Here is a 26,273-nt window from a genome sequence, read left to right on the forward strand (position 1 = left end):
CTATTTACTATGAATACATTAACACTGTGAATATGCAAGTTGTCATTTAGCATGCCAATGTAATGCTGTAATTGTCCAGACGTAACACTGTCAGAAGATGAGGTGTACCTGTAATTCTTATTGATTTTCAACCTTTTTTTTATTTATAATGGTTGGAAGTAGTACGTAGCCACAGAGATACACACAACTGAAAAGACTCATAACATGCCTTTGTGAACAGTTTCACGTGTGATCAACCCATTTTAAGAAAATCCTTCCAGATGCAGTTCTGTATTGGTGATGGGAAATATAAGAAAAGGTGTAGTGGGTAGAATCTGAATATGCTTTCAGCTGTGCATTACTATCTAAAATGGACATTGATGCTAAAGGCATTCTGTTCTCAGATCAACATAGCCATGACTGTTAAAAATGCAAAGAAAGGAGCTCATTCATCAAGCCATACTAATTATATCCAGCCCACATTTGCAAATTGTTTAATTGTAAGCATTCCTGGACTGGTATTACTGAATTGTAAGGATTATTTCACAGTTGTTGGTAACAAAATTAAAAATAGTCTCCGTTTAGTCTCTTTCAGAAGAGTTGAAGCTATATGATGTGAAAACAAAAGGTGCGTAATAAATAGAGGCCTTATAAGCAAATGTCTTGATACTCAAGGAAATTGTTATTTCATGACTGGATTCTAACTTCAGACCCAATTACAGAATTTTCTTTTTAGAGTTCATTCATCCCATCATGGAGATAATGTAATGAAGATTTTTATAGAACATTTTTATAAGGAGAAATGTGACAAATTTTTGTGATTCAGGGTTTTGAGACTTTAGATTATCATCTTTAATTTCAGCTAAACAAAAGAGAGTCTCTCAAGCTTCTTAACTGCAAACACATTGCAAGAAATAGTATTTAGGGCTTTTGAAATCAGGAGATTTTATTTCAGGTGCTCTTCCTGGGTGAATTCCCAGTCCGTAGATGCAGATACCTACCGTGGCTTACAGTCTGTAGCAGTTCTACATTTCAAAATTAAATAGTCTGGTCCTTCTTCAGTCAATAACACTGAAAGGTACATACTGAAAAAGGGAGAAAAACCTTAAAACCTTAAGTTATCAAGTATTTTGAAAATGTATAATTTTGAAAATTTCTTCATTTGACAGATTGTTGACCAAACTGGCAAAGCTTCACAGCCAAACCCTTCTTATGGTGAGTCATTCACAGCGCTGGATCCTGGCAAGTTCAAGTTTAGTGATTTGTATCCATGTCACCTTGGACATGTTTTGTGAGCAATTAAAAAAAACAGGTCATGTTTTGTACTCTGGAGATACTGCTGTTTGTGATTATCCCCAAATTTAATCATTTTGCATGCATCAGACCACTTCAGTCAGCTCACAGGGTTAATAGTGTTCCCTGCTGAGCAGCTTATAGGGGAGCTCACACTTTCAGGAAAACTTTGTCCAGTAGCAGGGGATTGCTACAAATCTCTTGGTATGAAGTACACCCTTGCTTTACATCTTATGGGAGTGGCTTCGGTATCCGGCAGCTTCTGCATCCCACTTGGAGCTGCACCCAGACACCTTTATAAACTTATTTAAGGCTGAGAAGTTTAAAGAGGTGTTAGCAGCAGCCCTTGGTGTTCAAAAATCCAAAAGTACATCACTGTTTTACCTTTCTTCCATCCTTCAGAATGCTACATGTTCTTATTACTTTGAAGTCAAATTCATGACTTGAGAATTTTTGAGTTCTGTTGTGACTGAGCATTGAGCACATACATAATTATCGGACCTTAAACAGAAAAATTAAGTACAACTACTTTTTAAACTATTCATACCCATTCTTAGTGTATAGTATCTAATATTGTGTTGTGTTTTAGACAACATTGATATGAAAATGACATTTGAATTAAGAAAAAAACAGGAAATATTTACTTTGTAAATTTGTCTCTGTATTGTAATGATTGCATTTGCTCACTGCACACTCTTACACATGAGATCTCCAAGACAGTGTTTTTGATTTGTTGCCTGTTGGGGTCTTCAAATTATTTCTAAGAAAATCTGGTAAAGATGGCTGAGAAGGTATGTTCAGCCACAGAACATCACCTGTAATTGTGCAATTAATGGTTTTAACTCATTTTGCAGCTTCCTGAAACACTAGAAGAGCTTTCCAGATTTTCTTATTTAAGCCCTGAAGCTACTAAAGAGTCCTCAAGCTCTGGCTGTTTCCCAAAAGCCCTTGCCTGGGTGTTTCTTAAACAGCTTGATGTTGCTCAGCTGGGTAGAAGACAGTTAAGCAAGTCCTGAATTTAACAAGGCTAGATAAGAGGCCAGTGTTTTTAATTACCTCATTTCTCTTCTGGTCTTGAGAGCTGAATGTTGCATTCTGACTGCTCTGTTATTTATTCTCCCAGGTATGGGCTGTGGGGGTGACTGGGATTTGCACATCTATACAAGCGCTTAATGTGTTTCTTACCAAGTGCTTTTCCCACTTAAAGGTATTTTATTGTGGTCATTATTTTGCTTATTAAAGATATTTTTGTGGTTAACACAACTGGTGCTCTGGCAGTGGATGTAACTTTTCTTCAGCTTTGATGGTGTGGAGGTCATCCAGCCCCTTGTGTTATCACAGCAGTGAGATTAATGCTGGCACTAGTGACCATCATCTCTTACTTGGCTGAATGCTGTTTTTAGGCATTTTGTGCTTGACAATATACCTCTCAAGGGAAGTGTGAATCTTCAGCTCAAAGAATTACGAGGCAAACAGTATTTCAGTCTCATCTGACACGGGTGATACACCAAGTGCTGAACAAAAAAAAAACAAACACAAAAACCACAGAAATGACAGAAGAAATAACTGGAGAAACTGAAGATCACCTCTGGCCTAAATCAAGAGGAATTCTTCTGCCTCACAGACAGATGAGTCTGCAGATGCTGTTGTTGCTAGTTTTCTTGAATATGTGACCCATGAGACTGAAAGTGAGATGATAGGAGGTCTCCTGTGTTTCTCCACACACAGTCAGCTCAAAAATACACTGAAGATATAGACAGAATATCATCACTGGTTTCCTACGGGTGAATGCTGAGAGATGGTAAGTGTGTTGAGATTTGCATTGGGGTGGATTTTCAGTGACTGGACATCTTGATCGTTGTATGCGTTTATAAAGTAGCCTGTATTTCTGCTGGGATTTTGCAGAAGACATTAGTCAACATGAAAAGTATTTCAGATAACTATTGTGAAAAGTTAACTTTATCAAAAATTCTCCTGTGAAATCATCTGTATTTCTAGTTTTGTCTAGTGAAATAAGCAACAAATGTGTGAGCTCCTGTTTTTGTTCTAAACTATAGTGGCTGTTGAGGCAAAATTCTCAGACATTTACTTTCTTCATTTTTAACAACTTTTTTTTTTTAATACTGCAAGCCGTTTTATTTTTCGCATGTTTTATTTATCGTTTTGATTTGAAAACAAAACCTGTCTGTGCTTGGCTCTTCGCATAACAAAACAGTACTTTCATTGTGAAGTTTCACGCCTGAGTCTGCTCAGTTAGAGAACAACTCAGAAAATAACTTGAAGAAAATAACTTGAAACCTTTCATGGCTTTTTGGCTGGAATATGCTTTGAGTGATACAAATAGTGGTCAAATACTAGTTTTACCAGTACTTCTCTGGAACCAAGAGGGATTAGGACTGGAACTTGCACTCGAGAAGGGACTTCAAAATTCATCCTAGCTAGAAAGAAAAGTCAGTACCTTTACCTGGAAGATAAAAAAAAAAAATACTAATATTTTTCTCAACCACCTACTTATGAGAAATGTCAATTTGTATCCAATTTTCCTAAATCGGGTATTGAAGCAGAGGTATTGCTAAAATTGTCCCCAATTCTTTTAAGTCGTCTTTGTGCTGCAAAACAGTCCCTATCATTTCATTAGAAGGGTTGGACAAAGCGCTACAAGCAATTGCCTAGATTTCTTTTCCAAAGGCTGTAAATGTGTCAGGTGTGTCTGTCAGGCCATACAACAATTAGCCAAGACTAATGACACTTAATCTTTCTTGAAGTAACGTAGCACAGCTATTCAGAATTGGCCACCCAGCTACATGTTCCAACCCATGAAACAACGGAGGGAAAATTGGAGTGGGATGGCTGTGTGGCAGATAGATACCATAAATGAGGGCTCTTCCCAAGGCTTTTAGCTGAACCAGCAGTGCCTCAGAATCACTGTGAACCCACTGTAAGGGAAAGTAGTCAGAAGAAATGGTTAATGCTAATATTATTAAACAGTCACTGGTCCTTTGGAACATAAACTGAGTGGGAAGTGCAAGCGTTCTCAGCTGCATGTTTTGGGCTAAATCAAGGTAAGGGGCATAAATTACCACAAGCTGCTTGGGTCGGGGCCTGGTGCCCAGCTCCTGCCTGCCCAGGGCAGCCCCGATGCGAGTAGAGTTGCCTGAGGAAGCACTGTAAGAAATCTCACCAGAGAGCTGCATTTAAACTTCAGTGTGACAGTGTAGGTGGGCCTGAACCCAGCTGTGGGGCCTGCTGATGTGCATGCATTACTGGGCCACAGATCTTCCTTGTCAGACTCGGTCAGGCTTTACAGACATTTCTGGAAGTTACTGGACCTTTGGCTGATCCTGGTGACCATCACCAAACCTACTTTACTCTTCTTGCAAGACATTCCAGATCTTTGTTAGAGTCCTTTGAGCTTTACTTTCATCGGCCAAACTGAAACACTAATAGCTATCATTTAACAGATGATGTGAAAAAAGGTAATGCTGATGTCACTGACATTCTTGGTTAGCGTTTTGTAATTAACTTTTTCCCCCTTTACAATAACTAGAGGACATTGTAGACTAGGTTACCATACCACTAATATCAAAAAAGGTGAGAAATGGGTCATGTTTAATCCCTATTTTTAACCCCATTTACATTATGGCTTATTAAACATTTCTATTGTTCAAATTGGTGAACTGATGTTATTCATTGAGATTTTAACTCTATGTATTTTCACAATTTTGGTTTCCATTACGTACTTGACATAGTTCAAATGTAACTAATTAGTGGTGAAGTACAACTTTTCATTTATCACTTGCGTTTTTGCAGAAACATTTTTTAAGCATTTATTATGATTACTTGTTTATTATGATACATTGCTTCAGGTTAGAATCTTAACTAATTTTTAATGAGGATTCTAAATGTATTAATGCATGTAAAAGGTCTAGAAAGAGTACTATTATTTTTATAAAACAGTGGTATTACTGTAAACATCACCAAGTGATTATGTTTTCACCATTTTATTCAAAGACGTTCAGTGCTAATACTTACTCCTCAACTTCAATATCATTTTGGAACCACAATCCTAAGAAGTAGATAATCTTAGAAAGAAGACGAATTATTAATGCAGAGTGGCATAGTCATCAACAGACTACAAAATACACTTTAAAAATCATGCTTTTACAAACATGGCACAGACTCTGCTGTAGCACTGTATGCTTTAAAAGCTGCAGATACGTTTTAGAAAACACTGATGAAGCCATTACTGCTCCATCCATTTGTTCATAGTATATATCATTATTCAAGAAATTTAAGAACTGTAATGATGGAAAATCACACAGAAAGAAAAGAAAAGGAACATGGACTTTGTCAGAAACAAGGGCTACATTTTTATTCAAGAGGCCCATAATGACGGAAAATCACAGTGAAAGGCAGAGACGAAACAGGGATCCCATAAAGGACTGACACACCACAGTGGCACAAGTAGTAGAACAGTCATAGCAAGTGGATAAAAATAAAGAAAACAAAATTAACTAGAGAAGAGCTGGACTCAGGGATGAAGCACAAAACAGAAACAAATCACAGTAAATGCTGAGGATTAATTTCAAAGAAGCTACTGAGAATGAATGGAGAGACAAGTTGCATCAATATTAATGAAGCTGAAATAGAGCTCCAAACGACCGCGAGTGCAAAATGGCACAGAAAACATCTTGTTTTTAAATAGGTTGGAGATTGGTTCACAAGACCTTCATAAAAATGAAGAGAATTCACAAAAGACATTACAGGAAATGTGATAAACAATTGTAACATAAATCTTAAAGATGAACTATAGGAAGATTTAATTACCACTGCATACATTTGTGGTTTTAATCCATAGTTTATAGGCAAGTTGTTCAGAAAAGTAACAAAAGTGTGTTTTCTGACATCTAATGATCTATAAATGTCTTAAAGGGATCTTATGCAACTCCAAGTATTGGCCTTTGATTTTTTTCAAGCAGTCTAAGAGAGTTAGGCACCTAAAATCCTTAGCAATATATTCTTTTTTGTGTCTTTATAACATACCAGGAAACATTATTGTCCACCTTGAAATGAAGAAAGAACAAATATATGTTACGTGTAGGTTGGCAGTTAGAACTGTGCAGGCAGGAAATAAACCTTTCTTCCAAAATTACTTAAGGCAGACGTGACTATAGGCTATGGAGCTCTCAGGGATTCTTGGATGCTTGACATTAAAAATTTGTGCCCCGCCAGCTGACAACTGTATTCAGTTCCAGTCAGACAGCCTGTAGTTACAAACAAGGGGTCACATTTTAAGAACCCGATTTCTAAAAAAGACCAACACAAATATGTAATTTCTCAGATGATGTTGTCAGGAGTCCTGTAAATTGAAACTGGCATGTCAAGCATTGCAAGATCTTCCTTAGCTAGAAAGCAGAGCAAGCGAGCACTTTTCCTGATAAAGATTGCTCTTCCCGAAGAATATTCAGTGTGGGAGGCTAAATTTCAGCGTCCTAGAGATGCAATCCATTTGTCTGTTTTACTTATGTAACAAATTAAACTACTGAAGGTTTTGCATCTGCCACAAGAGCAGCCGCACGCTTTTCCTTCTTGTCATAACGGGTTAGTGACGTTATTTCAGTGCGTTCCCACAGCTTACCAGCAGCAGTCCTTTCCACTTCAAGGGTCTTACTGCCCCGGCTGTAAATACGCTCACCTTTTTTACATTGTAGTAAAGAGATGATGATCTGAGTAAAGCTATTGAGAGTAATGAAACTGCTTTGTAAGGCAAAATTTTGCTTTAAGAGGGAGACTGGGATATATAATATTGGCATAAATGTGTATGAAGACATAGACTAGATTTGGCAGAAAAACAGCTATTGATGGAAGGCCATGCTCTCATTTTTCTTAGGGGGCATGGGAGAGACATCACATCGTGGTAGGCCCTAGTTAAACTCCGACTGAAAATCTCTCTGCAGAATTTATTTGGGCCCTGAAGTCCCTATCAATGAAACCTGTATACAAGCAGCCACGCTTAAGTCAAATTTTGGTTGTATCTACAAAAATATTAGAATTGTGAGGCAACGGTACTTCTCTGGTCATATTTTATTTTTTTTAATGCTGTGATAGTAAACTTTACCACATAGGAATTAACTTCTGAGTGTTTCATGAGAGAATTTCATTGTCTTACCAGAACTGCTCTGCAGAAGTGTTGTTGGGCTGTGGGTCACCAAGACCTTCTGGCGTGCCATGCTCTGTCTTGCTGTGCGTATCCTCCACCCCAGCAACTCACAGGGCAGGGTGGTGATCACCTTCGATTATTGACTTGAACGTTATTCTCATTTTGGGAGAACAGGGCATGAGATAAAATGGAAAGGTGTCTGCTAAATGGTGTTCATGTTCAGCTGCATTGGCTTGTTGATGGCTGTTGCCGGATGATGGTGCTTGTGTGGCACTTGTGGCTGTTACTGACCTACAGAGGTAGAGGCTGGTATATCTCAGAAATTGCTGTGACTCTTGATTTGTGCTGGGACATAGCGTATATAGTGTATATACACAGTAGTGCATATATACAAATTGTTTCCTTCAGACCTTCAAGGCAAACATAAATAGGTCATTTTGAAGGACTGTACTGTTGTTTTACGGAGTTCTTCATCAAGCATGGAGAAAACCTGGGTGTTTATGGTCAATTAATGACTTACAGATTCATTTTATACTCTTATTACTGTATTTTAGTGTATTTCTTTTGATCCACAGCGAAAAGGAAGTGACAAAATGGAAGTGTCATCTCTCTATCAACAGGGCAGTTATGAAAACAATTATATAGATCAGCAGTAAGCAGAAAAATGAAACAACTGTATTCTAGATAAAAATTATTTTTCCAACTTCTTTTTAAAAGTAGTAGAGTTTGAAGAAACATGAAATCTAAGGTGTTATCAGAGCTCTTCTAAAACATGGATACAAGGTAGGTCAGAAAGATGAAACCTGGAGCCAGGGAAAGAAAAGCACCTGAAGGCACGGTGTTCTTCCAGCTTTGAAAAAGACTGGCTTTTAGGAGCAACTTTGTAAATTAACTATGGGGAAAGCATTGGTGATGAGTGAAGCTTTGAGTTGATAAGCTTTTTCAAGTGGAGAGTCATGAAATAAGTTGCAAAATAGCTAAGAGATCCTCTTCTGAACACTTGAATGAGGCATAATTGTATTGTGACTTTTTCTTATGAAGAACACTATGATGAAATTAAATTTATATATATTCATATGGTCCAAGGCTAAAATTGCTCTTCTTACTGAGTTTTTATAGTGTAGTAACTGAATTACTATAAAGTAATAATTGGATTCTTATAATGACCGCAAGAATACAATAACAGCTGTTTGCAGTTAGTATTTATGTGCAAATTGGTGCATTCTAGCAAACGAATCTCTATTGTATTTGGAAAGGTCACTGTAACCCTAACATAGAACTGTCATCCCATTTTCTTTAGGGGTGCAGTGCTACCACGGTATTTCTGGATTGGACTCAGATAGGCACCCACTTGGTCAACCTAATAATGTTCCTTCATGAGGCAAAGCTTCTAGGTGACGGCTGTTGTAAACTCTTGAAATTGTATAGGTTCTTATACACAATGTCTTCTTGAAGAAGCAGATAATGTCCTTGATATCTTTCTGCATGTGTAGGTGTGACTCACTTTGGTGCTCTAATGAGGGAGTCCTGAGGACCATTCCGCAGCCCCTCAGCATCCGGCCCCTGTTGCTCTCCATCGTTACTGGAGCATGTGCTGCCTGTGCAGTGGTACAGCTGCTGTGGTTTTCCTCAGAAGCCTGGCTGACCTGCTTAAGGTTGCAGCTTTTGACAGATCTTAAGGAATTCTTTGGTATTTTGTGAACAATATCCCTTAACTCCTGTCCATGAGTAACTCTTTTTCCCCTACTTTTCTCTGCTTTTAGTAGTAGTAATTGTAGAATTGTTTTTATTTTAAATTGGTACTTGCTTTTATACTGTCATTTTGCTAGGCTACTGGAAAGTTCAAAGCAGACTTGTCATTTTTGAACTAAAATTTTATTAATTCCCCAGTAATTTCTCCTACTTCAGTATCTCTCTTCTCTCATCTCTGTGATTGCATCTTTTTTAGTATTCTCACTGTGGAAATTTTAGCACGTTATACCTGTTAGTGACATCATCCACGTTAAAGTTATGAAATTCAGCTGAAATTTCTATGATCTAGGAAAAAAATGTTAATATGTGCCAGACCTGACCGTTCTGCATTATATGCTCCTGAGCTGCCAACGTCTGGGACGTGGCTGAAAGTAATAAGAGATGTTTTCTGCCACCGCAATGATCCTGACAACTTTGAAGTGGCACTAGCATCATTAACAATCTCTTACCCTTGTACTGGTCTTTAAGTAAAGAGAGTGACTACAATGAAAAAGAATGAAAATTGATAAATATAAAACATAAAGTATGGTATGAATTTAAGAATGTAAGGAATGGCACAAGGCTAGATTCTCTATGGAAGTGGATGAATCCACAGTTAAGAAAACAAAGCCAAAGCCTCTTGAATCCTGTCAAATGCAGTGTTTAAAAATGTTGTGTTAAAGTACAGTTCAGCTGGGTGATGAGTGCCCGTAAACTCCCCAGAAGTCACTGAACAGCATTTAGTTTAGACTGTGCCCTTGAGCAGCATTTCTTTTTAGCACTGAGTGTATTTATTCCTCAAAGCCATCCCGTTCCCTCCCAGGGGCAAGGACCCAGGCAACCCAGGATTGGTGGCGTGGAAAAGCAACTTTGTTCTTCTAACCCCCTGGGTTGCACTGAACATTGCCCGGTCACAGCAAGGATCAGGGGCTCTGTGTTTATTCTTTCAGTTCTACAAAACCACTTATTTTTGTAGTTAACGGTGGCTTTGCAGTAAATATATGTTCTGGGAAGCAAAAAGCAAAGAGTATGTTGGTGGCACAAACCATGAGGTGTTTGTTTTATTACTCTCCCTTAAACATTGTTTTTAATCAGGTAGAGTTGCTCTAGGACTGTTTGACTTCTGCACGTCTTCTAGCTGTACAATAAGCTGTATTTTTGCAGGCGTCCATGTTGTAGAGTTAAGATGACATTGAGATGACTGCTCTCTAGATGTTTTTTCCATCAAACTTACAGAACACGTTTTAAGTAACAGGATTGTTATAATTTAAGCTATGCATGCCAGTTTAAAACAAGGCTTTCAGCACTGACAGACTTGGATAGAAACATTCAACCAAGTAAGGCAAAGCATGACTCTAAATGCAACTTGAAAACAAAGGTAGGTAAGGTGAAATGTTACGCTGCCAAGAGATGATTTCTAGCTGATGGAATCAAATGCTTTCAAGTCCTTTACTGTAGGTAGTGAAACAGCAATGATTAACAGTAAATTAGATATAGAAATTGATTAAAGGGGGGCATTATTCTAGTATGTTGTGTGATGAAGTACAAAGAGCATCAATTAAAAAAAATTGTATGCAAACTTGCAAATTCTTGCGCACATAGCCCTGATTTAGACATGCTGAACTAGAAGCAGCAGCAGAAGTGGTCAAGATCTTAACAATTTTTTCTCTTCCAGACTTCAGCTGTTTTCCCAGGTAGCTAAAATCAGCGTTATACACAAAGTAGACTTTATAATATATATTTATGTATACATATATATATATGCATACATATACATATATGTATATTCCTTGATTTCATGTAGCAAACTGATGATACCTGTATTTGCTTATGAACTGGTGAGGGGAAAAAAAAGGTAAACTTAACTGGCTGCTAGATAAATAGCAACTTTCTTGTCATAGACAGATATTCAGCGAGGTTAATTATTTTTATTTTAAGAAGACAGTTAAAGAAAATTACCTTCTGAGATATACCATGCCTATACAAAAAAGATGGACAACAAAATTGACTGACAAAATGTTATGAGGGTGAGAGAATTTATTTGATGGAAATGCTCCCCAAAAGTAGCCTTTCAGAATGTTTGCAGTCTTATTAATGGAGCTAGGCGAGTTCATGCATCATTCTGCAGTGAAGTAGCCCTGTGTAACCCTCCTTTCAGGACTTCGAGGACATACAGAGTAGGATGGGTAGGAGTGGGCTGTCTTGAACTTCTAGAAGGGTGGAAAACCGAGATGTGTTGATTCCATTCCTGAAAAAGACACAAATTTTGCTTACTGGAGGTTTTTTATTTACGGATGCAAAGGCTGCAGAGTTGCTCAGCAGTTATTCATACATATTTTTGGTTAATTTCAGTATTTCTGAATGTTTCTTTTAGTAATCCGTTTGCTTCATTCAGGAGCTAAGTAACTAAATGTTAACTTGAATTAGTTTTTTTTTTTCTTTTTCCTGTTGATAGTGTTAGATTAAAGTAATAGAAAGACTTGCATAAGCATGCTACCACCAAAGACTGACTATTAATGATTATCACTACACTAAGAGGAAAAACCTCTGCATGGATACAGTAGTCTTTTTCTCCACCATACTGCAGCAAAATCTTTGGTCACTGAAAAGGAAAATAAGTAGTAACTGCAGGTTTTTTGATATGCAATTCTAAATTAGGCTTTGGAAAACAGTGTCCTTTCTTAGCAAAAATAAATAAATAAAAAATCAAGATTATATTCCTTTTATTGTGACTGAGATGATATATAATCTGATGATACTCTCACCTTGACTCCTTCAGTCTGGTGGTTTTCCAGTTCTGAGAATTTAATCTTACAGACCTAAAATAGGACATGCTATAAGAACAGTTTTTACCAACATCTCTCCTTCAATTTTCTTAGCAGGCAAACACTTGATGGTGTCTGTCTGTAATGGTTCAGAGGAACAGTCTGAGTTCAAGAAAGTGTCTTAAAATTTTTTTTTCAAGAGTCTTGATCAGACTTCTGTAACATTCTACAACTAATTTTTTGTATGTTCTAAATATTTTGTCTTGTCTTGACATCTGATATATTCCCAGGTACAACCTCTCAAGGTTTAGGTTTAGTTTGTTATTTATTAAATTGCTGTGCGAGTTGTTATAAACAAATCCGGATGTTTTTACAATGGGCACATGCCTCTTGAGCTCATATGCTGTCTTTATTAATCTGAATAAGCACGAACAAAGAACTTGCAGTATGCCTAACTGCCACTGTTCCTTGAATCCGAAAGGAAAGCTGATGCTCAGTGCATATTCCTGGTATTCTACCTTTCTGGTGCTGCCTGCTCCAGCACAGGATTGTTGGGTCAGGAAACAGAAGACCAGGAGATCTGAACCTGCGTATCTGCTTGCAGTGAACAGGGTTACTCTTTGTGCCTTGATGTTTCCCTTTCATTCATGTTGTTATTTGCAGAAGGGTGCAGGGTCTTGGTCACGGTTCCTATACAAGCAATAATCACCTCAGAATGCTCTTAGAGATCACATTCAATAAAAAAAGCCTGTATAGGAGGTCATCCTTAAATTATAGCATGACATATTTTGACAAGGCCAATTTAGAGAATTGTTATTTTCTTGCTGATTTATTTATTTCTGGCAAATCGTTTTTAACTTAGAGGAAGTTAGATGAAAAAATAATTCTTCAGTTAAAATATTTTAAAGACCCCCTAAAGCAAATTATACACTCAACTAAGTCTTTGCATTCTTCAAAGTGTATGAATATGACGTTAGCATATATTTAAGACATAAGAAAAAAATGACCTAGACACATAATACAAAGTCTAATCATTACGGACACTTTTTTCTTCCTATTATCAAAGTAATTTGATTGGGGAACTGGTGATCTTAATGACTTACAGCTAGTTAGCAATCTTCATCATTCTATTTATAGATTAAAATCATCTTGTTTCTTTGAAACAGCAAATGGAAACATTCTTTATTCTGATAACTGTCAGCGTAGCCCTAAATGTCCTTGCCATGTTACCTAACACTGTGTAGAAATACTGACTTCTGAAACCAGCCACTTCTTCCCCGAACTGATCTGAGAGTCAAGTCCAGTCTTGCATCTGAAGACTGACTGAACAGGCTCTGCGTGCCTGTGCTCTCCTTTGTAGGACAGCAAAGTTGGTTTAGTAGAGGCATTGCTGAAGCGGCAAAAACACAGGTTATTATAATAATGATTACTTATTACACTAAAATCCTATTCACAGGTTAAGTGGGACCCTGCATGGAGATAAATTCTTCTAGTACAACTGTAACTTCTTGCAGGTCCCCGTTACCTCCTGCCTAGCCCAGGCTGTTCTGGCAGATTCTGCTGGACAGAACCAGCTCTACAGGGCTCAGCGCTCCTCTGCTGGGAGATGGAGACTGGATGCTGAGCACCTGCAGCTGGCTGTGGAGCTCTGCTCTTGTCTCCTGCGCTGGTTTGCTGATTCCTCAGGCTGGTTTTCCACCTCACACAGCCCCAGTTTTATTTGCTTATCACCGTCCCCTTTCTTTGACTCTCTGCTGATTTTGGGATGTGTGCTTTCTCCTCCTGGGAAGGATGCCCCAGGTGGCTGGTGCTGCAAGCGTTGGGAGCCCAGTGGTCACCAGCCCTAAATGATGGGACCTGTGTGTGTCTTGTGGCACGCAGTTGTGTTTCCTCCAGATGGGTAGGGCTCATCTACGTATGTTCTTTTTTAAATGTTACATGTACTTTTGCTGGTTTCATTTGCAGCAAATGAGTTGCTGTTATATATACATTGTAATTTATTAAGTAAATGCAATTACATTTGATTGTAATGTATTCAGACGGTGGTATTGGCTTCCTTAACGATGATCTTCCCTGCCATGAGCATTAGACGTTACATTAGACTATGGATTTCTGTCTGTGAATGGCTTTGGAAAAGTTACTGGATGTGGTGCAGGGGTTCTGTTAAGTCCAAAAGCTTCAGGAATATCTTTTTACGTTTGATATCACGAAGTATCAAATTATAGGCGATCCCACTGGCACCCTTGGAGGTTCAAGTCTCCAGTCCCACACGCTGTGGTGCCTCCAGCCCGCCTGGATGGCTACTGGCGGAAGCACCGTGAAGCCCAGTACGTGCAGAGCTCTCCGTGCTTCCCCGTGGCAATTCCTGCTCCGTGCCTGTCGGGCCGGCCCGCGGCAGGGCTTCACCTAACCGGGCCGGGCCGCCTCGCCGTGCCACGGGGCCGCGAGGCACCGGGCGCCTGTTGTGGTTCCGGGGCGGCACGGAGCGCCCGGGCCGCTCCCGGAGCCCCGCTGAGGCCGCCCCGCCGCCGGGCCCGCCCCGCTCCGCTCCGCCGACCTTTCCCCTGGCGGCGGGCACGGCCAATGGGCGGCGCGGCCCCGCCTGTTCCGCCGGCGGCAGCTGCTGGGCCGGCGTGTCCCGGTCGCGTGTGAGGCCGCTCCGCTCCCCTCCTCTCCCCTCCGGTCCCGTGCCGTGCTGCGAGGTGAGCCCGACCGCCCGCAGCCCCGGGGGGCTCGGCTGCGTGGGAGCAGCCCCGCCCCGCTCCCCTCGCCTCGCCGCCCCGCCCCGGCGCGGCCGGGCCCCCGGGAGCAGGCCGCACACCGGGCCGGGGCTCTGCGGGCGGCCTCGGGGGGCGGGCGGGCGGGGGCTCTCCGCCCCTAGGCGGCTCCGGGCGGCCCTCGCAGCGCGGGGCCTTCACGGCGCTCTGCTCTGCTCTGCCTCCCCAGATGCCCCCGAAGAAGGCAGGCGACGGGGTGAAGGCGCACCCGATCATCGGCAGGTTCGGGACGTCCCTCAAGATCGGCATCGTCGGGCTGCCCAACGTCGGGTAGGTGGCGGCTGCCCCCCCCCCGTCCCGGCCCCGGAGCCTCGTGGGCACGGAGCGGGGCGGGCACGGACACGCAGGGGCCTTCCTGCTTTCTTTGGAGAGGATGAGGTGCGCGGGGAGGGCTTCACGGGGCAGGAACTGTCAAGAGCAGCGAGTAGGACTGCTGCTCCTGGAGCTTCTGGAGAGTTGGTAAAGACAAGCGTCACGGACGTGGCGGGGTGGAGAGGTTGAGGGGAGATGAGCTGTAGTTCTCTGGTGTGCTCCTCAGCTGGAGTGCTTAGGGCCCGACAGAGAAGCCTGTCTTGAGGTGCTTCTGAAGGAGGGTAAGTCACCTGGAGAACGCTTGTGGGAAACTGTCGGTGGTGATCTGCGTATCGTGCTTTCTAAAAGAACCTCCAGGTGTTCACAAACTTAAAATCCTTGTGCGATATGATAGCAAAATAACAGGGAGAAGTAAGGGGAAAGTGGCTTGTAAAATAGTACAAAAATTGTATATTTGTTATCTCTTTAATGAGGTGAAAAAGCACCTTGATCGTCGCTATCAGATCTTCCATTTTGGTTAACATTATGAAGTTTTTTGAAAGCTTTCCCTACTTAATTCTTTTCTGAAATAAGAAAGAAAACGTTGAACTTGTCTCAAAGCCGTAATGAAAAAACAAGAAGCCAGTATTAATATCTATTTAATTTTTCAGGGCCTAGGAGAGTTGCACACCAGAAAGGAAATAATTAGTAGTAGCAATGGCTAACGTGTAAATGGAGAAAATAGGGTTTGCAGTTAGAAAGAAACTTTCAAGTATAATTATGACTTTTGAGCATTTTGGCTGTGTACAGGGGCAGCTATCAGAATTCTTTCACCCAGTAGCAAAGAAAGTCTGTAAAACTGAAATTAAGGAGGCAAACGAAACACCTACCAGAATATTTATGATAGAAGGCTCAGGACTTGATTAAGAACTTCCTCTTAGCAATAGCTCAAGAGTGGCTAGTTTTGGTTTAATAAATACCAACTAACAAAATAATCTACTCTCTGGTTTAAATGAAATGTTCTTTTTTTTCCTAGCAGTTTTACTGATAGTAATTAACACACACAAAAAATATTTGGTGAGTTAAACTGTATATTCATGTGCACAAAAGATTACTTATAATTGATTAACTGATGTGACTCGCTTTCTTTGCTCCCTTTTCCTTGTTTGGTTGTTGACTTTTATTGCTTAGATACTGAAGTTGTGTTAATGCGTAAATAAATCTGAAGAAATAATATAGTTGTGGAAAGGGCCAATGAGTCTCAGTAAAGCACATTCACTTGAAATAAGTTTCAGGCTTCCCTATTGTTTTCTCATCTTGTGCTTGAGGAAAATGAGTAGTGGCCAGTAGAGCTGTGCTTTACTTTTGATCTAAAATTTCTCTGCTGACATGCACGATATAGTCACTTAAAGGAATTCTTTAGGGCATGGAAGAGAGGTAAACATTGAGTTTTGATGTGACACTCCATATGTGTGTTTGAAAGCATCTTGTACTAGAAACAGTGCAATGGTCACTCCCTCTTGAAGCAGAGGGATAGTTCGGTATTGCATGTGGTTTGGGATAACACGTGTTTTTATCCAGCCCTTGTAAATTCTTCTAATTCAGATTTGTTTAAGAAAGTGTCTTTCTTTTTTTTTAATAGGAAATCCACATTTTTCAATGTATTAACAAAGAGTCAAGCGGCAGCAGAAAACTTCCCGTTCTGTACTATTGATCCAAATGAGAGTCGAGTACCTGTGCCAGATGACAGATTTGACTTCCTATGTCAGTACCACAAACCTCCAAGGTAACTCAAGTTCTTCATAGTTTTCTTTGGTTAAGCAGATGAAATGGTGTTACTGAAACCAAAGTTTTCATAGAAGTTTAATGTGATTACAGTGTCTTTGTTTTTACTGATGTCTCTCTTGGTATGTGAAGTGGTATGTATACAACCAACTGGACTTTTTTTTCCATAAGACCTTTGTGCTGTGAGTGAGAAATCTAGGCACTGCTAGTCATTGCTCAGTTTTCTTCCACCTTTGAAGGTAGAGGCTCCCAGGTGACTTGGATCTTTTGCAGAGATTTGGAAAATCAACAGTAACAATAGTGGACATACCTAATTTGTGTCATGAGATTGTTCATTTAAAAATTTTCATCCTGTCTTTTACATTGTTTAGAATACAATATATGCTGTGGATATTTAGCTACCTTGCAACATAACCTGTGCTGTCAGTCTTTTAACAGTAACATTTATGGACAGCCCTTTTCCCCAACTCTCTCTCCTTTTTTTTTGGGCTCTGCTATTTGTTGCCTGATACATTCAATGATATTTAGTGCTCTCTCTCTTCCAAATGTTTCCCTGCTCTATAAGTGTATTGATTTTGTCACATTGTTGTTTTTTGGTAGTGACTGTTTTCATAGCCTGCTCTATGTGCTCAGTGTGAGAAATGGATTTGTGATTGAAAATAAAAGTTTAAGGTACTTTCAGAACTCAGAAACTAAAATAGATACTCATAACTTATTAATTTCAGTTTTCAGCTACATGCAGATGTATCTTGAATAAAGTGAATGTACATAAATCATAGGGCCAAATTATCACGCACGTCTGTGCTTTTGTTTAACGTTTGGGCCTCAAGTTTTCAAGCCAGGTATCTCTGAGTTGAAGAAAGATCACTGACTGAGAATCCATTTGTCAACTTAATTTTCAGGTCCAAACAAGTTACTTCTGTCTGTAATTCCTGCGTACTTTTAAAATACTGAAAAATACACTAATGCAGAGCTATTTGATTAGGTGAATTGTTATAATGTTACCTAATTCTTCCTTCCCAAGTGAGCATTAAGCATACTTGTTGCTATGTAGACTATGCAATAAATCTATGCTGAACTTGAGACAAAACCTTTGGTTTGTTGATTGTGTAGAAGTAACAATGTGGCTTATAAGATTTTTTTTTTTTTTTTAAAGTCTAAATTGTAATGATACCACTGCTTGGCCATATAAACACTCTTTTTCTTCTCATTTAACTATGACTGGCTTCTTCTAAATCAGTAGTTGAAGTGACAAAGAGAACGAGCTCTTCCTCCTCACCTTCTTTGGGCATCTCTCTGTAGAAGGAATGCATGGTGTCCCACTCAGAAACCGTCTGGAGAGAGAACAAAAAAAACACCCTTCCCTTTCATATTACTGGATAGTGTTATTGGATTACTTAAAATAAATGGGCATGGGGATTAGTGAATGGCTCGTCTGAGTTCTGTTGTTATGCTTGTCTCTCTTTAATATTTCACTGTATCAGGAAAAAAAAAGGCAGTAATTCAGTAGCACAGTAGACTGAGGTAACACTCCTTGGACTGTTAGTGCTTATCTGGTTGGAACTAACTCAGGGAAAGGTGGCCTTGGTCATGAAGATACACAATTTAATTTACATTTAAATTGTAATTTAAATTCCTTAATTTCTCTTGAATAGTCTTGATTTCTTTCTTCATCTTTATGTAAGACGTTCCGTGTTAATTTTCTACGTGTTTAGATTAGTAAAAGTAATCAATCTGTGCATGCAGAAATGTCGTATAAACATTAAGTTCTCGTTAAACCAGCCTCATTTGCCCTAACGCCTGAAGATTTTGTCTCAGACAGTTTAAAACACTGATGTTTTTATTTCCTATATGCTACACTTAGTCACGACAGAACTGCAGTGATTGTATGGAGGTAGGAGGGAAGAGGGCTTCGTTGTGAGTAGCATATGACAGGCCAAAGCGATTTTGCCTGGATGCTTGGAGCCCAGCACTCCTGAGAGTCTCTTTGCTCAGCGTGAGTAGCAGCCATGCAGAGCGGCAGCAGCCGAAAACCTCGCCTGCCTGCTTGTGCTGGGTTCCTGCAGGTGAGGCGTGGCGAGCATGGGACTGGGCCAGGCTGGCAGCCACTGCCACTGGGAGGAGATCGCTTCTGCCAGGGAGAGGTGGGCCCTGCTGCGAGAATATTGCTGGTCTGGGTTGTGGCTGTCCTGCCACCAGAGAAGGAGCTAGGCTCTCCAGGTACCGTTTGTTGCTTGAGGATCCATTCCCATTGCCACAAGATTAAAGCATCCGCGGGGAAGGGACTGGTGCGCAGTTACCTGCTAGCCCCCACTGACAGCTGACTGGTGTTACTTACTGGAAATGTAAATGTTTGTAAATGAAATCAGGTAGGCAACAATTTAGAGGCAAGGACATAAAGGTAAATCTGTATTTAATAGATCAAGGTGTACTGACTGAACTTAAACCCTGTGTTGTTTTTTTTTCTTTCTACAGTAGTGGATGATGTATGACTGCTTACAATAAATTAGCTTAGTGTTAGAGACCCTATGCAGAAGGTGGGATCAAAAACCTTCTGGAAAAAACTGCTACGTTGCTGCCAAATTTATGCAAATTTCCTTGAATTTAATGTTATCTATTGCTCGCTTTCCAGTGTGAATAAAGTTTTAAAATTTTGGTTTAAAAACCAAAAACAAAACAAAAGAAAAAAAACAACAGAAAAAGCAGAAAAATGTAACACATTAAAAATAATTCTATATGCTTGTTAATTTAAGGTCTTAGGTAAAATAAGTTAGAACAGAATATAAGCCATTTAAACTACCTGTTTCTTTTAGATTTTATACCATGCTTAGTGAAAACTCATGGTTTTTACGTTGTGCTAACATCTAGCTTTTCCAGAGAGGAAAGCTGGGGTTTTATTTTGTTCTTCTACCTCCATTCCCCCAATATGGGTACTTTCAGGCAAGGGTCCACTGATTAATGGTTGAATTAGTTTCAATTTAGCAATTGGAAAGAGATTATCTTTGTTGGAAGATAATCCCTTTAGGAACAAAAGCAGAAATATGTATTCTTTTTCCTTGATCTATAAGTCTTAACCAGGTAGGAAACAATGGTATCCACTAATTTTAAAATAGAAGAGGTGTTCTTCATCGTGGCAGGTAGCTCCTGCCTTGAAAATTGGGAATTGAAATCCAGAAACAATTGATCTGTTAACTGCAGGTAATATTTTAACAGAAAAAGATTTTAAAGTCTAGGCTTCTGCTTCCTGCTCTGCTTAAAATCAAATCAGATTATAAGCAGGAATGAGTAAAATATAAGTAATTTGTTTGGTCCATCCTTTCTCAAGTTAGCAGTATTCATTCAATTCCTGGTGTGTTTGCAGCTGTAAGTAGATGCATTGTGTGGCACACTTGTATTCACAAAACAGTGTTTATTGCAACTACAAACATTTCTGTTTAATTTAGGCAGTTTTAAATCTCTCCTGGATGTCTTTTTCAACTTAAATTTTAAAGCAATCCTCATTATCTCACAGGGGAATAATATGTGAAGTACAACTACCCCTCTTTAGCTCTAGCATTATCCTTCAGGATCTCTCTTTATGTTTTTGGCAGCAAATTGCCTTGGTTCATTGTGTTACGTTGTAGATTGTTAAAATTCATGCATTCAGATCTGCAGTGCTCGAGTGGTGGTTACTGAACTAAATCTGAGCAGTAACTTGCATTGTTGTCTGGGTCATAAAAGTCCTGTGTAATATTAAATACAAATTCTCTTGACTATGCTGCAGGGTAATGTTGTGTTTGGAAACAAGCCAAAAATAATAGTGAGGACCGAGGACCCAGTGGGAGAAGTTCTCACAATGTAGATGGTCTTCTGCATTGCTGCTTCATGTAATTTGTAAAGTCTTAACGGGTGACTCCTGCTTAAATTATAGGAATGCTCAGGAAGGAAGTAGAATTTCTCTTTTCTAACAGATTTCAAATAAAGTTTTTAAAGGAAAAAGAGCCCATACTGGAACCAGGAGATAGTAACATTTCTTTTTGCCAAAGGGAAAAGAATCTGCCCTTTTTTGCTGTGTGGGATCTTGGACCTGGCAGAGCGTGAGTTGAGAGAAGTGTCTTGAACCATTCAGGGAATGAACATGAAGTAAGCGTTACAAGAATTATCAACCAGGCTTGTTGGAAAATTGCTGCATTATGAAATTGGCTGAAGCTTTTGGTTGGCTTTTCAGGGTATCCTGGTGGGGGTGAGATTTCAGTAAACTGCATTAAATGCTGCAGAGAAATTATTAGGGTATTGTCATTGGAGAAGAATAAAAATGCAGGGAGAGAAGCAGCATTTTTCGCTAAGTATGTTTTAATCTGAAGCCAAAGCTTTAGGTGTGTGTTGCCTGCAACATTTTGCAACTAAACAGCTAGTTGTGCTAAACATTACTTGTGGAAACCTGCGGAATAAATGTATGCCTTCTCCCCTCAAATTTTGGAACAAATACATATGTACAACAAATTGCAGGTGGTTTAGCTTCATGACGTTAACTGTTTGTCTTTCAGAGCATAGGCAAGAGTGAGTAGTTTTGAATGCCTTTTTCTGCTTTCCTCTGTCTTCATCTTCCTACGACGATATAAAGATTTAGGCTTAGGAAATGGGCCACCTAGAATGGTGATGGTTTTACTTTGCTTGGGATGTTAGCTTTTTGATACCCGAGATGAAGATGAGAAAACGTCCTGGAAAGCCAGCTACTTCGTCTTCAAAGGTCTCTCACTTGTATGAGCCAATTGTGAAATAAATATGCTGGGGTTTTGCATCCATTGTCTGGCAAATGAGGCCGATTCTGGTGATAGCGGCCTATCTGCATATGAAGGTGTCTGTCCTGCTCTAATGTGCCATCTTTGTAGCGAAAGTGTGAATTCTTCTGATGGCTGGCCAGGAAGCTAATCCTGTCGGAATTAGAGGGGAGCATGGAAGGAGAACATTTCTAACACCACCTTTGTTTTTCTTACACTAAAATTTGAAATTACAATGGAAAAGTGCTTTAAAAAGTGTCATTTTTCTACCTTGCTGCTGACTTAACTTTTTGTCAAAAAGCAAGGAATTCTAACAATTCTATCAGTGAAGTTGCTGCTGTTTCTTGTAAAGGTTTTATTAGCTCTGCACTTCTGTCAGGTGGAAGGAATTACTAGGTTAATGCATTTATGGGGTTACTGGTTTCTGCCTTCAGAATGTGCGTTATTCTTGGTAGTGCCTTAATAATGACTGATTAGCTGCTTCCATTTGAGTTTGTGTACTAGTAATTTAAAAAAAAAATCAATAGAATTTGCTAAGAAAACCGTAGTGGGACAAAAATGTGAAGCTTTCAAAGTTTGTTTACTTCAGAAGGTATTTATAAGAATTATAAGCAACTCATGTTATTTTGTAAATATTTTCTTGCATATTTTCTAGCCTCACCCTTTTGAATGTCGTGTTGTATTATGGCTTGTCTCTAATCGCATCACAAAGGTATTGATGACATGAAATGTATTGTTAAGTTCCCAATTTATTACAACTGGTGGGTATAGTAATGCTTTGAACTTCACCTTGGCAAAGAAAAAGATTTTGTCCAGATCCTGTACTGTGAAGTTTGTGTATTTGGAGGAGAAAAAAACCAAAACAACAGCAAAACAAAAACAAGAACAAACAAAAACACACATGCACACACAAAAAAGAAACACACAAACACCCCTCATTTTTCTTGTGAAGTGTAAGAGGAATATTGAAAACAAAAATGGGATAGACTTCATATCTTTAGTCACACCCTTTTCATCAACATTACTGAAGCATTTAGTCATGGGCATTAGATTTGGGCATTTTTCATTAGTAAAGCGTTTAGATTTGGGCATTTTTCATTATACTTGACTGTTAGTAGTACAGTGAAGTGTTGTATTTACCTAAGCATCATGCTAATGAAATATAGTTAGTGATAATTTAAGGTGTTTGGAAATTAAGTACTGTTCCTTTTGTTTATGTATTTTGAAGCCATCAAGTTGGAAGTCTTGATGCCTGTGGTGTGCTGTTTCTAGTCTTTTGCAAGTGAGGAATTTGCACCATTTCAGCATGGTTTTCTCTCTGCAGTTGTTAATGATGGCATGGTCATTTATGCAGACCATGTGAAGATGCTTTTAGTCAACACATTATCAGAGTTTTAATTGTTGTTTTCCCAAGATGGATTTTGAGAAGTAATTTTGGTTTGAGTGTACTTGGTGTAAAATGTCACAGCTGTTTCCATTCAACTCTCAGCTTCATCTAAACTTTTTTTCTGCCTTCTTTTAAATTGTTTGCGTAACCCTGACCACCACTACTACTAGCTAAAACTGCTAGTTTTAATCAATGCTGTTTAAAAAATGCCGTTGTCTTCTGACGAAGTCGCTTAACTTACTGAACTAAGCAGTAACCTTAGAGGTGAAAACAGCAGAGCGTGATGACCACATATGAGTTTTATCCCTTTGGTACTATGAAAACTGCTCATTACAGGTGTCTTATTTCAGCATTTCAGGCCCGGTTGGTTATTTGTATAGATGTCACTATGACTCCACATTGTCAAAAAAAAAAAAAAAAAAAAAAAAGTGTTTTCATTTTACATGAACTATGACAAATTAAAGAATGGTCTTTTATATGTTGCATGTCAAATGGAGAAGAAAGATACTGTCATGTGCAACTTTTTCTGGAAAAAGGGAATGCATTTTCATATTCTGAACTTATTTCTGTGCTAGACGTGTTTGCTGATATGTGTCAACAATGAAACTTTCGACTTTTATCTTTCAGCAAAATTCCAGCCTTTCTGAACGTAGTGGATATTGCTGGCCTTGTGAAAGGAGCCCATACTGGCCAAGGCTTAGGAAATGCCTTTTTGTCTCATATTAACGCCTGTGATGGGATCTTTCATCTGATGCGTATGTAAACTCCATTTACATGTTCTGCATATAGCTTAATGGACAGCACTGTTGTACTTCAAGAACTGTAGAACCAAGTATCCATTAAAAATCTCTTCTACCACTCAGCTTAGTCATCAAGTTTGGGGATGGCTATCTTACAGTAATGATTTAGATGCTGAGAACCCTTGTTCCCGTGAAGTTGAGATTTGAAGCATATTTATGCAGAGCAGTGAGCTGACATGCCTTTACAGTTAATTGCATGGTTGATGAATAGGTAAGTCGGGTACAACTTACTATGCATTATGAATACCTAGACACAAATTTGGTACAGAATAATGGTACTCTGGTTTTAAATCAAGTGGAACAAACTTTGGAGGCAAATGTATTGTGTTCTTAGGCTTATACTGCTGAAAAATAGGATGTGCTTTGGGGAACCTAGGCCTTTCTCCAAAGTGTTTGCCTGGAAACCATCTTTAAGTAATTGGGGGAGGAGGGTGGTGCAGAAAGCATTGTCTCACCTTTGAGAACTTGGTCTTATTTATGTCTAATACTACTGTTTTCTGCTAAAGTCATTTGACATGTACTTTGAGTAGAATGGAAAATCATGGGATAATGATTGCAGCTAAGTAATGAACGGTATTAGTATTTAAAATGTTCTGAAAAGGCGAGGACAGGTCTTCACTGGGATAGAATGAAGTAAATCTCTTGAATTTCTGCATCACTTCAGGAACTAGATCCATATGTGAAGGCAGTACTAATACATTGCTATATTGTAAATGTTAGGACTACCTGACAACCATTGGTACAATCTCCCCTTTCTTCTAGGGGAAATCGTTCTCTCCAAATCCATTGCTGTCCCGGGTTTGTAATTACTGTTTTGTCTTGTGTCAGTTAAGAACAAGTGATAACCTGTTTAGACTTGTTCTGTTTCAGTATTTGTATCATAGATGCCTGTTAAGGAACAAATTTATATGGTATCAAGTGGAGAAGATGCTTTTTAATATATATATATTGAATAATTTTACGTGTTTGTCTCTGGCAGCTATTATAAGGGTTAATGCCATTTGTGCTTTTCTTTGGGGATTGAAAAAGCAATGAGAGTATTGTGGGGTTTTAAACCTTTCAGATACTTTGTATTCTTTGTATTAAAATCTGTCTTTTAATCTAGTCTTGCATTTACTTGCTATATGTTTCAGTTTCTTCTAGGGATTCTTAAATGTAATGGTTGTGAAATGGTTATTGCTTCTTTTCTTCAGTCTCTGGGATCAAAAAAGATACCAGAATCAGTACTTTTTAAATATCACTTTTTTCATTTTCTTTTTTGTTTTTAAAATCTTAGCCTTCTTCTTATACTGCTCTTGCTAGACACATTTTAGTTAGAATGCAAGCTAGTCATGAATTGTTGTAAAATTGTATTAACTGCACATAAACATGAAGATCTTTCCAAAGATCATTTAGGGTTGTTAGAGCTAATAGTTAATAAAAATAAAACAAAGTTAATGCAAAGTAGTCTGGCCGAGAAATGTACAACTTTTTTCTTCCTGCAAACTGCGTTATTTCTACTTTCCTTTTCCCACAGTACTGTTAAAGTGAAGATTTGGTACTAAAAGCTAGCAATAACCTCTCTAGTAAATTAAAAATAAGAAACTGTTGTTTACACAACCCAAACTTAAGTAAAAATGTATGACTCAGTGAAGTTTTCTACATACCGTGTCAAATTATAAAAATGTATAAACCCTTTTTATGTGTTGTAATGTTATTTATACTCAACTACCTTTCACAATTATTTCCACTCTAAAAATTCTTTCTTATGAGTCTGTGGCATATCTGGGGTTGGCACTATTTCTGTCAGATTTTGGAAACTACCTAAACTGTTTCTGTGAATCCTTAAATTTTACGGATCCTGGGAAGATGAAGTTTTTTTGTTGGCTTTTATCAGAGTTTGGTCCAAGTTCTTAATGGGCTGTCTGTCTTTGGGAGCCAATGCCCTGGGACTGGCTGTCAGTTTTGAGCCCCGCTGGCAGGCACTGGATTTTTGCAGTAGCATAGAAGCTGACTTGGAAGGAATCTGGACAGTTTGCTTCTGCTACAGGGGAAGAGGCTGTGATCTGGTAGGTGAGGCTTTGTACACCAGCAAGCTGGAAAGGAGGTGTTACCAAAGCTTAAGAGATGATGGGCATGACAAAACGCTCTTAAGAAGAGATGCACTAAGAAGTGATCTGGGGAAGTAGGCAGGACTGACTAAAAAGCAGCTAAGCTGTTTTATACAGGATTTTCAGGTAGGAATCGGAACAAAACAGTCATCATCAGGGAGATTACTTAAAATTTTGGGTCATTCTGTTTCAAAGCATAAAAAATTTAGTGTTCAGTTGTTGATCTGGAACAAACTTTTACCTTTGAGCACTGCAACTATTGCTCCCAGTCCTTATCCTGCCCATGTTAATGGCCAGTAAGTGAAGCAGAGCCCTTCAGAGAACTGTTTTTTCTTCTTTCTGGGTGTCAGGCAGAAGGTTAAAAGCAGGTTATTGTGGGGTTTGTGCAGTGGACTTCAAGGTCTGCATGCCTGAATGTACTGAAGAAAGGCTGGTTAGGCAAATGGTGTTGTGTG

At 39.1% G+C, this 26,273-nt stretch overlaps 1 protein-coding gene across 1 annotated transcript in view; it reads left to right on the plus strand.

Moving 5' to 3' along the window:
- The first annotated feature begins 14,478 nt into the window (after positions 1–14,478).
- OLA1 (Obg like ATPase 1) overlaps positions 14,479–26,273 on the plus strand; it is a 97,429-nt gene continuing 85,634 nt past the window's right edge. Inside the window, exons 1-4 of the mRNA XM_035567750.2 lie at positions 14,479–14,630; positions 14,875–14,975; positions 16,639–16,782; positions 23,556–23,683. Of these exons, the coding sequence (XP_035423643.1) occupies positions 14,875–14,975; positions 16,639–16,782; positions 23,556–23,683 (373 nt within the window). The 5' untranslated portion in view covers positions 14,479–14,630. The remainder of the gene's footprint in view (positions 14,631–14,874; positions 14,976–16,638; positions 16,783–23,555; positions 23,684–26,273) is intronic.

This window comes from Cygnus atratus, chromosome 6 (assembly GCF_013377495.2).
Source record: "Cygnus atratus isolate AKBS03 ecotype Queensland, Australia chromosome 6, CAtr_DNAZoo_HiC_assembly, whole genome shotgun sequence".
Classification (NCBI taxonomy): Eukaryota; Metazoa; Chordata; class Aves; order Anseriformes; family Anatidae; genus Cygnus; species Cygnus atratus.